This window comes from Chinchilla lanigera, unplaced genomic scaffold (assembly GCF_000276665.1).
Source record: "Chinchilla lanigera isolate Chin_1 unplaced genomic scaffold, ChiLan1.0 scaffold00067, whole genome shotgun sequence".
In the NCBI taxonomy this organism is placed as follows: domain Eukaryota; kingdom Metazoa; phylum Chordata; class Mammalia; order Rodentia; family Chinchillidae; genus Chinchilla; species Chinchilla lanigera.
The window spans coordinates 296509-309499 of record NW_004955468.1 but is presented as its reverse complement, the minus strand read 5'-3'; the positions used below and the strand labels follow the sequence as shown (position 1 = coordinate 309499).

Sequence of the window (12991 nt, the reverse complement as noted above, 5' to 3'; positions counted from 1 at the left end):
GGGCTGGGCTGGGAGTGCCACGGGGCCAGGCCTCACTCACATAGCTGTCCCTCAGCGCCTTGACTGCTGCCACTGCTCTGGGGTCCAGGGAGCGGTAGTGTGACAGCAGGCAGCGCCTGGGCGCCACCGGGCCTTGGTCTTCGGCCACCCTGGGCTCGGCGGCCACGGCCAGCATGCACATGACCCCCAGCCCTGCGGCCACTGCGGCCCTGCCTCTCGGCTCCATGTCTGCTCCTGCAGGCAGCGGGGAAGTCGGGGAGTCCAGGGGCAGGGCCTCTGGAGGCCAGCGCCGCTTCTCCTTCCTTTCCCAGAGGGTAGGCTGACGCTGGGGTGCAGGTTGCTGGTCAGAGGGGAGATCACCCCACACGGGCCTGGCCACCACCCCCTTTTCTCCAGCTTCTCCCCTCCCTGCTCACCTGCAGTGCCCCTGGTGAATGGCTCTGTGGCAGGGTCTGCCTTCCCCGCCCCGCAGGAGGTGTGCGGAGTGATGTGGGCCTTGGGCGGTGGTACCCGGGCCAGCCATGGTGGCTTTTATGCATCTGAATGAGGAAACGGTGTGCAACCGGGCTTCCCCGTCCTGAGCATCACCCTTTCCAAACGTCAGCGCTGGCCGTGGGCTCTCGGGATCCCGGCCAGGGAGTGAGGACTTTACCCGCTGTGCTCCTGTGCCAGGGATGGCTCTGATCTGGCACTCAGTCCCAATTCGGTCTCTTTCCTCTCTCCTGTCTCACTGGTCTTTGTACCTCTAAATGTTTTATTATTTCTTTAATCCCATAGCCTTAATCAGCCCCTTTTGGGGGTTCAGTATTTCCCAGGTTGTGTTCTAAGTAACTGTTATGTACGTATCATCACCTTTAATCATCAACAACCTCACCAAAACACTATCCTACAGTTACTCCACTCCACTTTGGGGCAATGGAGGACCCATATCCTATAGTTCTTTCCAGAAGTACACAGCTGTCCAGCAGAAGTACTGTTTGAACCCACATCCTGTCCAGCTGCAAGGCTGGCTCTCTAGTGCCAAAATCACCCTGAAGCTTCTAGTTCATTTTCTCCTCATTTCTGTCTTCATTTCATTCACTCTCACCTCATCTGTGTATGCCTTCCTTTTTCTCTCTCTGTTCCTGACCACAGCTCTGCCCTCATGTATATCTGTTGGTACCTGCCTGGAACTTGGGGGGTGTTCAGCCCCTGAGCTACACCCCAGCCGTTTGAGATGGGGTCTTGCTAAGTTCTCCAGGTGGCACTGGAACTTGCAGTCCTCCTTCCACAGTGTCCCTGAGTGCTGGGATTATAGGCTTGAGTCACTGTGCTCAGCCCCTCTGCGCCTTTGTGTAACTCCATCCTTGTCTGTTCTTTCCTTTTTCCAACAAACATACCAGTCAGGGGTTCTCTGTCTCAATCTATCACTTTTAGTTTAAAAATAAAACATGCCGCTTCTTTTGTGATACAATTAGCAGTGCATGTTCACTGGATAAAGTTTGAAAAATACAGAAAACCACAAAGGAGAAAAAAAAAAACCCACCTGAAATGAAAATGAAATGAAAAACACTCCTTTCACTTTTGATCACATCTGTGGAACACTTTCCCAGTATATACGGATGGTCCATATATTTGTATATATATTTTCTTAATACCAAAGTAATGGTTACAAACATTGCATCAGTACAGAAACAGGCAAGGTGGAAAGTTTAAGTTTTGAATCCCGTTTCTGGAAGTAGATCTATTTCTAACCATGTGTAAGTACCTCTCCTCTTCTGTCCCTTTCTCTGAGCAAGTTCAACCAAACTGGAGCCGTGCTGTATACAGTTTGGTAGCCTGCTTTTTAATGCCTCATCATTATCTCTCATTTGCACTTCCCCACGTCTTTAATTATAGTGTATCAGTTAGGACCCAGCAGCAAACAGATGGGCCAATCAATTTAGGATAATTTGAGGTAGAATTGAAACTAGGAACATTTCCAAAAAGATTGAATTGGGAAGGGAAATGACAATAGTTAGTGTAAGGTCCTGGGGTCTGTTTCAGGGAGGGGTTGCATGCAATAGGTGTCAGAAGACAAACTTCTTGGGCCCAGAGGAGGGTAAAGAAGGAGGGAGAAGGGTGTGGAGAGCTATGAAGACACCCCACGCACCACTGCTACAACTTCGGGCGTAACAGGATCCCTTGGTAACTGAGCACCTATTTGTGGCCTTGAGGCTTCCCTCAGGGTTTTGTTAAAGTCTTTGTTCTCATGGGGAAGTGAGAAAGACCAGCACCCCCCTTTTTCTTAATAATGTCTCTCTCTCAAGACAGATTTTAATTTTTTTTTCTTGCATGGATCATGCTTCTAGTGTTACATCTAGAAAAACATCAGTGGACACACAGTTACCTAGACCTGTGTACACACCCCCCCACCCCCGATGTTGTCACCTAAGAATGTTCTTGTTTTGCATTTTACGTTTGGGTCTAAGATACATGCTGAATTCATTTTTGTGAAAGGTGTAAGATCTCTTCTTTAGCATGTGGCATCTAGGTGTCCAGAACCATTTCTTAGGGGAAAAAAACTCCACTATCCTTTTTCTGTTGTTTTGCCTTTTGCCCCTTTCTCAAAGCCTGATGGGCCATATTTGTGTGTGTCTTCCTGGGCTCTATATTCTGTTCTGTAGCTCTGTTTTTCTATCCTTTTACCAATACCACTCCATTTTGATTACTATAGTTTTACAATAGGTCTGGAAGTTGGGTGGAATCTGTCCTCTGGCTTTGCTTTTCTCCTTTATTATTGTGCTTACTTTGCTATGTCTTTTAAATCTCTGTAGAAATTTTCAGTTTACCAACATCCACAAAATAACATGCTGGAATTGTTTTTCCATGCTAGGAGTTGAACCCAAGGTCTCAAGCATGCTAGACAATCTGAGGTTTTGATTGGTGTTGTGGATTAATCTACAGTCAACTTGTAACACCCAGCTCAAGTGGATCAGTGTGGTACTGGATGTGGAAGGTCCTCCTGAAGATTCTTGCCAACAACGTAAAAAGAAAACTGGAGGGGAAGATGGCGAGCTGTTGATCCTCCCAGAGAAGCTTGCCACAATGGCTTTCCTGGTATGAATTCCCATCGTCAGAGGAGCTCAGGTGCTCCCTGTCACTGAGGATGACTGCAGTTCTTTTCAGGGGAGCTCTGGTCCTTGCTTTGAGCATCGCTTCCTGGCTCCAGTTCAGATCTCTCAGGCTGCTGGCACAGATCCTTCATCCTGCTGGCACAGACTTGCTAGCTTTCACCGCTGACTTTTGGATCTTCCCAGTGCAGATCCTTGATACAGATACAGACAGACTTGCATGAGTCACTCTTGTGGATTCTAGGCCTCCAGTTGGACTTGTGGAGAACATTGCCATGGGCTGTAGGTCTTCAGCTGGATTCTTTGGGTCTCTAGTGTATGAAAAGATCTCCACACTCTTTTTGCATTTGACTCTTTGGGGGCATATTATAAAATAATCCTATAAATTATGTGTCCTGTATTAAATACTTTTCCTTGCAAACCCTGACTACAATTGGATTGCACTGAATCTATCAAATAAACTGGGAAGAATGAACATCTTAACAATACTGGGTCTTCCTATCCTGAACATGGAATATTTCTCAATTTTTAGATTTTTTATTTCTTTCATCAGGGCTTTGTAGTTTTCCCAGTATAGCACTTGTCCATGTTTTATTAGACTTATACCTAAGTGTTTTATTTTGAGGAGTGGTCTTTCTTCCTTTCTTTCTTTCTTTCTTTCTTTCTTTCTTTCTTTCTTTCTTTTTCTTTTCTTTTCTTTTGTTCTCTTTCCTTTCCTTTCCTTTCCTTTCCTTTCTGTGCTGGGGATTAAGCCTAGGATCTTGACATGATAAATAATGCTCTACCACTGAGCTATACCTCCAGCCCCACACATGGTGTTTTTAATTGCAAATTCCAAATGTGTATTGCTATTGTACAAGAGAGCAACTTGCATTTACATATTAACCTTGAATCTTGAAATCTTGCTATGAGCACTTACTGGTTGAGAGTCTTTTTTTTTTTTTTTTTTTTTTTTTTTGATGCTTGGGTTGGAAACCAGGGCCTTGGGTAAACCAGGCAAGAGTCCTACCACCGAGTTAAGAGTCCAAGCCTCAGAATCATATATTTAAATGTGTTCTATTAAACACACAGGAATATGAACAAATTAATTATAGTGAAACATAATTACCAAACATAAAAACAACTTTGTGATAAAATACTATATCTTTATTTTTCTAATGGAGAAGCTATTTCATCTCATTTTAAAAATTTGTGTTCTTATTAGTACATCTCTGCAGTACATAATGATTACATTCATCATGGGAAACTGGTACATGTTCATAACACATCTTGATTCATTTTATATCTGCTTTCCCTTCCCCGCTCCATCTCTTGGTCCCCTTTTCTTATTTTAAAAATTTAAAAACTGATAAAACAACAATGAAGACAAAATCAAAACAACACAAAAACAGCGAAAATGATACATGACCTCAAGACAAAATGATGGAAATTTACAGTGGTTGCTAAATTACATACTGTTATCTTCAGTGAAGTTCCTCAGTCCACTAGACATAAGAATGCAAGCTTGATCAAACAATCAAAGACAGTAACAAGTAAAAAACAATAAAAATAATCTTTAAAAAACATTGGAAATGATGCAGAGCTTCACCATACAAAATGGAAGGAGTTCAACAATGGTTCTTTGTTTTGGTTTGTTTTTTTCAGTACCGGGAATCGAACTCACGACTTTGTACTTGCCAGGCAGGCACTGTGCCGCTGAGCTAAATCCCCAGCCCCTTCAACAATGGTTCTTATACTGCATATTGTTTTCAGCTGGTCCTCTTTTTATTTGCAGATCTACCTCCCTGAGAAACCCCAAGTATTAAAGTATTAAGTAGCAAAATATAGCAATATTTCTAATAACTACTATTTTTTTGAGGTGGTAATGAGTGTAAATGATATTTCAAGATAAGAGCTATTTCTGTAAATATGAAAATATGTGTGAATTCTTTCAATGACAAAGTCACAGGTTCTAATACTGTTACAGTTTGTTGCCGTGTGTGTGTGTGTGTGTGTGTGTGTGTGTGTGTGTGTGTGTGTGTGTAGTGCTGGGGATGGAATGAATCCAGGGACTCACACACATGAGGTAAGCACTCTGCCACCGAGCCACATCCCCAGGTCCTGTTGCCTACATCCATAATAGGAAGAAATGCCAAACTTCAGGTAAAGGTTAGTGAAGATAATGATGCATCTTTCTTCCCATGGAAAGTCTCCTGCCCCTGCATCCTAGCAGGGAAAGGTATCATGAACCCCAGGTCCAGCTAGACCTGCATCAGTTAGATAGAATGAGGTGAATCTATGTGTACTGACATGAAAAACTCTTTGAGACATATATAGTGAAAAAACCAAATGACTGCACAGTACAGATGGCGTGACACTACTTCTGTTTAATAGTACTCACATATATAAAGCAATTCAGTAGAGGAAATTGCCTTTTCAATGAATGGTATTGGAGCAACTTGCCCCCTAGGGTCAAGAAATGAATGTTGCATTGAACCTTATACTTAAAATAAAATTATCTCAAAATGGATAAGGGATTTAAAAGTAAATTATATAGTCATAAACATTTCAGAAAAAATCATGACAAAATTTTTGGGATCTGCATTAAGCAAAGGGTTGGGCTTTACATCAAGGGCTGAATCCATAAGAGAAAAAATGTGATCAAAGTGGTCTTGATCAAAAATGCTTGCTCTGCGCCGGGCATGGTGGCACACATCTGTAATACCAGTACTCGGGAGGCTGAGGCAGGAGGATCATTGCAAGTTTGAGGACAGCCTAGGTTACGTAAATGAGTTCAAGACCAGCCTGAAATGCATAGTGAGACCCTGTCGCAAAAAGACAAAAAAATGTTTGCTCTGTGAAAGAGTATGGTAAGGTGAGCTCCAGACTGGGGAAAATGACCAGCAGATGATCTGCCTGTCAAGGGGCTAGTATCTAGCATAGGTAAAGCACTCTCAAAAGTCCACAGGAAAAATATGAACAATTCAATTGGAAAACAGAAGACATGAACAGACATTTCACTGAAAAATATCCATAAATGGCAAATAACCACATAAAATGTGTTGAATACTATTAACCATGAGAGAAAGGCACATTAAAACCACAAGGGGACATCACTACATATCTATCAAAATAGCTAAAATAAAAACCTGTGATAACACCCGAGGTTGATGAGGAAACAGGGAAACTAGATCACTTATACATTGCTAGTGGGAATGTGAAAGGTACGGCCACTCCAGAAGCCAGTGTGGCACTTTCTGCAGGGACTGACTTTGCAATTACTGTATGACCTAGTAATTATGTTACTGAACATTGATCCCACTAAAATGAAGAATCATGTTCACACAAAACCGTGTACATAAATGCTTATTCCTTTGTCATAGCCCCAAGCTGGAAATAACCCACGCTCTTCAACAGGTGAGTGGTTAAACAAGCTGGTCCATCCATACTGCAGAATGCCACTCATTAACAAAAACTAATAAATTCAGATACACATCTGTCTGGTAAAGCTCTAGAGAATTATGATCAGCTCCTCCCCGCCACTGCTTATAACAAAATGTTACGAACTGGATGTTTCCATTTATGTAATATTCTTTAAATGACAAAATTACAGAAATGAAGGGCAGATTAGCAGTTGCCAGTGGTTACAGAAAGAGTGGGCTAGAAGGACTGTGGATGTGACTATTAAAAAGCAATGCAACCTCCGGGTGCAGTGGTGCACACCTGTAATCCTAGCACTCGGGAAGCCGAGGCAGGAGTGTTGCTTCAAGTTCAAGCCCAGCCTGGTTAAAAAAAGAGTGGCCTGGGGGCTGGGGATTTAGCTCAGCGGCAAAAAGCGCCTGCCTGGCAAGAGCAAGGTCGTGAGTTCGGTTCCCAGTACCGGAGAAAAACCAAAAAAAAAAAAAACAAAAAAAACCAAAACAAAACAAAAAAAAAGAGTGGCCTGCCTGTATCGACATTGGCCAATATCCTAAATAATTTGGGACCCTTGTTTTTGTACTGGTATTAAACCTAGGACCTTCACATTGAGTTACATCCCTACCCATTTTTTATTTTGAAGCAGGGTCTCAATTGTCATTTCTTTTGTTTTTTGTGTTTTTTCCAGTGCCTGGAATCAAACTCATGACCTTGCACTTGCCAGGTGGGCACTATGCCACTGAGCTAAATCCCCAGCCCCTTCAACTGTCATTAAGTTGTCTGGGTCAAGCTTGAACTTGCAACCCTCCTGCCTCAGCTTCTCATAGTGCTGGGATTATAGCCATGCCCCATCATATTCAGTTGAGTTTTGTAAAAAAAAGTACCACTGGGAGAAACTGGGTAAAGATATACAGCATCTCTTTGTATTATTTCTTACAATTGCATTTGAATCTACAATTATGTCAAAAATAAAAAGTTTAATTAAAACAATCACCCAAATAGATATTCTTAGCGCTTTATAATGTGTGTGTGTGTATGAAAAGGCAGGCAAGGATATGTCTCACATTAATCATGGGTTATCTCTGGGGAGAGCATAAAAATTGAGGCAATGATCACAGGAATATTCAGATTTATCAATATTTTAAGTTCTTACAAGGAGAATGAATTCTACTTGAGAGACTGGAAGCTAAAACATCATACTCGTGGGATATGAAGACAATGCCAGCTCATTGCTGCTTCAGTGGCTGCAGGATGGAGAATTTCTGAGAGCTTTCTAAGAGGTAGAGGAGGTCCATCTGATCCCTGGGCTCGCTAAGAATGGCTGAGCAAGGCACTGCCTCGCCCCGCACCCCTTTGCCGCTGTGCCCTCCAAAGGTACTGGCAGGAGATTGAGGTTGGGTGGAAGGGCAGGGCCGGGGTACTCATTCTCTTATTTGCCTGGTTCCCTTCCAGCAAGGCTGCGGCTGGGGAGCGGGGCTGTTCCTCGATGTACAGCGACTCTCTCTGCCTGTCGTACCTGGGAGCAGTAACTGCTTCCTGTTGTTAGTCCCTGTGTGTGACACCAGCCCTTGCTGGTTCCCTTCACCCTCAACACTTTTCCCATGGTTAAACTTTTGAGTAGGCCATTTGCTTCTTGTAGATTTGATTTTTCCCCAGAGTTTTTTTAGTTGAAATCTTTATTGAGAAAATTGAAGATCTGGATGCTGTTATGAAAAATAATACATAGCGATCCTGTGCACCCTTCACCCGGTATGGTGGCTTGGATTTGAAATGTTCCCTAAGGTCGTGTGCTGGGGGCTTGGTCACCAGGTAATGGGATTTTTGGGTAGGGATGGATCGATCCATTGATGAGATCGTATTTTGATTATTGGGAGGTGATGAGAATTGGAGGTGGGGCTAGTTGAAGGCGTGGGTCAGAGGGATGTGACCTCTGGGACTATATCTGGCCCTGGGCCCCTTCTCTGTCTCTTTCCCCAGCCCTGCCATGAGGGGAGCCATTTTCTTCCACTAGCTTTCTGTGCTGATCCTCTGCCACACCATGGGGACCAGAAGCCACGTGACCAGGAACTGAAACTTCCGAATACGTGAGCCAAAGTAGATCTTTCCCCCTCTGAATTGTTTTTCTTAGCTATTTGGTCACAGTGATTGATTGCTTGATTGATTTTTGTCTTTTTGAGACAGGGTCTCACTATGCAGTTCAGGCTGTCCTTCAGCTCACTTTGTAGCCCAGGCTGGTCTGGGACTCACAACAATCCTCCTGCCTCAGCCTCCCGAGTGCTAAGATTACAGGCGTGCACCACCATGTCTGGTTGGTCACAGTGATTTAAAAAAGACAGCACTAATACACTGAGTTTATGCCAAAGGTAATGTCTTACAAACTACGGTAGTACAGTATCACATGTAGGATATTGCCACTGACACATTTTGTCATCTTACTCCAAAATCTCATCTTACCTCTATTTAGTGCATCTGTGTGTGTGTGCATGTGCGCAGGTATGTGTGTTGTTTTATACAGTCTTATCACATGTTTAGGTCCATGTATGCACTGCCACAATCAACACAGAACAATTTCATTCCTGCAAGGACCCCTGGGATTGCCTTTTGACAAACACACTGTCTTCCTCCCTCTACCACCTACCTTGTCCCCTTGCGACAACTATTCTATTCTCCACTTCTGAGATTTCATCATTTCAAAATATTACCCAATTAGGGTCATGCAGTATGTAGTCTTTTGAGATGGGCTTTTCTCGCTCGGCACAGTTACCTGGATATTCACGCAGGTGGCTGCGTGTATTAATAGTTCATTTCTATTTCACAGCATTTATGCATTAGAATTTGTTTAACTATTCACCATTTGAAGGATATCTGGGCTTTCTAGTTTCAGCAATTACAAGTAAAGCTATTATGAATATCTGAATAGCAAATAACTATGCTACTGCATGAATGTAAGTTTTCATTTCTCTGGAATAAATGTCCAGGTATACAGTTGCTGAGCTGACTAGGAGTTCCATAATTTTGTTGCTGTTTTGGTTTTACTTTTTTTTTTTTGAGACAGGTCACACATTCTAGTTCAGCCTAGCCTTGAACTCGCTATGTAGTCCAGGGTGGCCTTGAACTCTAGGTCCTCCTGGCCCAGCCTCCTAAATGCTGGGATCACAGGCGTGCCCTACCATACCTGGCCCATAGTTTGTTTTATAACCAACTGCCAAACTATTATTAGGCAGCTGTACCATTTTCCCATTCTTACCAGCAACATTTGAATGACCTAGTTTCTAGATCATTTTTCAGTCATACTCACAAATATGTTTTCCAGAGGTTTTTTTTTATTGCTGTAGTTGTAATTGTAATTGTTGCTTAAGCTCCAGAGTCGGGGTCTCAAACAGTGGGTAAAAGAATCCTTTCCTTTGGGGTGGTATTAAATTTAATTTTTAAACCTCTATAACTTGAATTTAATAATGTACATTGTGGTGCCCAGAGTTGGACCACTGTCAATAGCTCGCATCCAGTACTTACAGCCCTCCACCCTTCCAGCCATTACTAATTTTACTTCTAATGCTTTAGTCTTTGAAGACATATGATTTTATTTCAGCCCTATGCTGTACATCACTTGGGACATTTTTGGTGGGAAATAAACAAAAAATCCAATTCATGCAGGCTTGAACAATGGAGAATTTATGGACTTAGAAAACTGAGAAGTCCAGAATTAGAAGAGAGGTTTTAGGGGCTGGGGAGATAGCTCAGAGGTACAGTGCCTGACTGGCAAATGTAAGGTCCTGAGTTCAACTCCTGGTACCAAAAGAAAAAAAAAATCCAAGAAGAGAGGTTTCAGGTAAGCTTTGACTCAGGGGCTTAAACACCGCAAACCTTCCAGTTTGTCTAATCAATAAACAAATCAGCAAACAAACAAAAACCTTGCAGGCCTCCCTGCAGCTGGTAGAAGGCTGTTTATATTTGTAATTCCAAGGTGGGTGGTAGCAACTCCTCAGGCTTTAGACGTCCTTTTTTTCCAAGAGGAAGAACATGACATCTTTTCCCTAAGATATGCAGGACTGAGAGTCATTCCGACTAGACTGGCCTAAGCCACATGACCACCAAAAATCCAGTCACTGTGGCCAGGGAGACAAACTGAGGTAAATGGCTGCAGCTAGGTTGGATACCCAATTTCCACTATGGGGGATCAAGTCACCTTCCCAAAGTTATTTCAGTTTCCAAATGAAATATATGATGCTAGAAAGGGTGGATGATGTAACAAAAACTTGGAAGATATGCTTTGCTGCTGCTTTCCGGGACAGCTAATGTTGGAGGGGAATTGCTGCCCTGGAATTTCAGAGTTTTCACACTTCAGCTATTTTAATGTTTCTATACCTCTATACTTTTGAACAAGGAAAATGTGCACTGAAAATTCATAAAATAATCTTGTCACGTTAATGTAAGGAAAGACACAACCATAAAATGTCATTACTTATGCATGATATCAATGTTTGTGAATGAATTTAATTGTGGTTAAAAGCAGTCCCATTTAGAGAAGTTGGCAAATTGGCTCAAAACATATGTATGTCAGCTATTCTACAAGGGACAGATCAGATAAGAGATAGAAGAGTTCTGCTAATAATAACCCAGGTAGGCTAGGATCAAATCTCCACTTCGCATGTACCAGATGTGTGAGTTTGGGTAGGATGTGTATCCTTCCTGAGCCTCAGTGTCCTCATCTATGAAATGCCAGCCAATAAGATGATTTACCTCACACTGTTGCTGAGGAGAAAACCACCGGGCACGTGAAGGGCACCTGCACAGGGGTTTTGCAGTGGGAAGTGCATAGGGCAATTAGCTATCAATGAAAACAAAGTCCATAATTCTAATTTTTAACATAGCAATACTTTTATAGTTGGGAAAGAAATAAATACTGGGCTAGGGTGTGGTTCAGTGGTAGAGCACTTGCCTGAGCACACTGGAGGTCCTTGGTTACATCTCTGGCAAAATGAAGAAAATAAATAGGAAATCCAACAAGAGCTTGCCTGAGACATGGATAATGAAAAAGCAGAGAGAGGGACTGGGGATTTAGCTCAGTGGCACAGTGCCTGCCTGGCAAGCGCAAGGTCGTGAGTTCGATTCCTGGTACCAGAAGAAAAACAAACACACACACACACACACACACACACACACACACACACACACACAAAATAAATGAAAAAGCAGAGAGAACAGGAAGGGGGATATCAAGATAGAAAAAAACAAATGCAAGGACAGATGGACAGAATGTAATTGCAAGGCAAAGGATGCTGAAGGAGTTCTCTAAAAGCAAGCTAAGTGACATCCCCATGTACCAGTAGAGGTGGAAATCCCTATAATGCTGGTGGTCTCTAGGAGAAGGAAAGGGAGGTGTGCAGTTCACCCTGAGTGTGCAGAGCAACTGGAACCAGTCACAGAAGATAAACAGATGTGCACAGACAGCAGACCGGATAATTTGCTCCAGAGGGAGTGCTGGGCCCGAGCCATCCCTGGCACCGGAGCACCGCGGGTAAAGTCCTCACTCCCTGGCCGGGATCCCGAGAGCCCACGGCCAGCGCTGACGTTTGGAAAGGGTGATGCTCAGGACGGGGAAGCCCGGTTGCACACCGTTTCCTCATTCAGGTGCATAAAAGCCACCATGGCTGGCCCGGGTACCACCGCCCAAGGCCCACATCACTCCGCACACCTCCTGCGGGGCGGGGAAGGCAGACCCTGCCACAGAGCCATTCACCAGGGGCACTGCAGGTGAGCAGGGAGGGGAGAAGCTGGAGAAAAGGGGGTGGTGGCCAGGCCCGTGTGGGGTGATCTCCCCTCTGACCAGCGCCCTGCACCCCAGCGTCAGCCTACCCTCTGGGAGAGGAAGGAGAAGCGGCGCTGGCCTCCAGAGGCCCTGCCCCTGGACTCCCCGACTTCCCCGCTGCCTGCAGGAGCAGACATGGAGCCGAGAGGCAGGGCCGCAGTGGCCGCAGGGCTGGGGGTCATGTGCATGCTGGCCGTGGCCGCCGAGCCCAGGGTGGCCGAAGACCAAGGCCCGGTGGCGCCCAGGCGCTGCCTGCTGTCACACTACCGCTCCCTGGACCCCAGAGCAGTGGCAGCAGTCAAGGCGCTGAGGGACAGCTATGTGAGTGAGGCCTGGCCCCGTGGCACTCCCAGCCCAGCCCTGACCCGCCAGCTCTGGAGACAGCAGTGCTTGTCCCGAGGAACACTTGTGTCCTCCCCGCAGCAGGCTCACCGCCTACCTCAGGTCCCCAGTTGGGAGCCAGACACTACCCTGTGTCCCCTCACAAGCGCTAAGCGGGGCTCTGCGCCAGGGAGGAGCGGGGCCAGGCAGCCGACCTGGCTCCATGCAGGGCGCAGGCTCGGCGCGAGGAACACGGGGCGCGTTTCAGCGCCGGCTCGCGCCTTCCCGGGGGCGTCGGGCTCCGCAGAGGACGCCGGGACGGTCCGGGCCCTGCAGCCCGTCCAGGGCGGCAGGAGGCCGGGCAGGGGCGGTG

General features: G+C 45.0%; 1 protein-coding gene across 1 annotated transcript in view; it reads left to right on the top strand.

The window, feature by feature from the left end:
* The first annotated feature begins 224 nt into the window (after positions 1 to 224).
* Positions 225 to 12991, top strand: part of LOC102014231 (interferon lambda-4-like) — a 14229-nt gene continuing 1462 nt past the window's right edge. The window contains exons 1-4 of the mRNA XM_013522287.1: positions 225 to 314; positions 2944 to 3078; positions 12334 to 12618; positions 12809 to 12988. Of these exons, the coding sequence (XP_013377741.1) occupies positions 225 to 314; positions 2944 to 3078; positions 12334 to 12618; positions 12809 to 12988 (690 nt within the window). The remainder of the gene's footprint in view (positions 315 to 2943; positions 3079 to 12333; positions 12619 to 12808; positions 12989 to 12991) is intronic.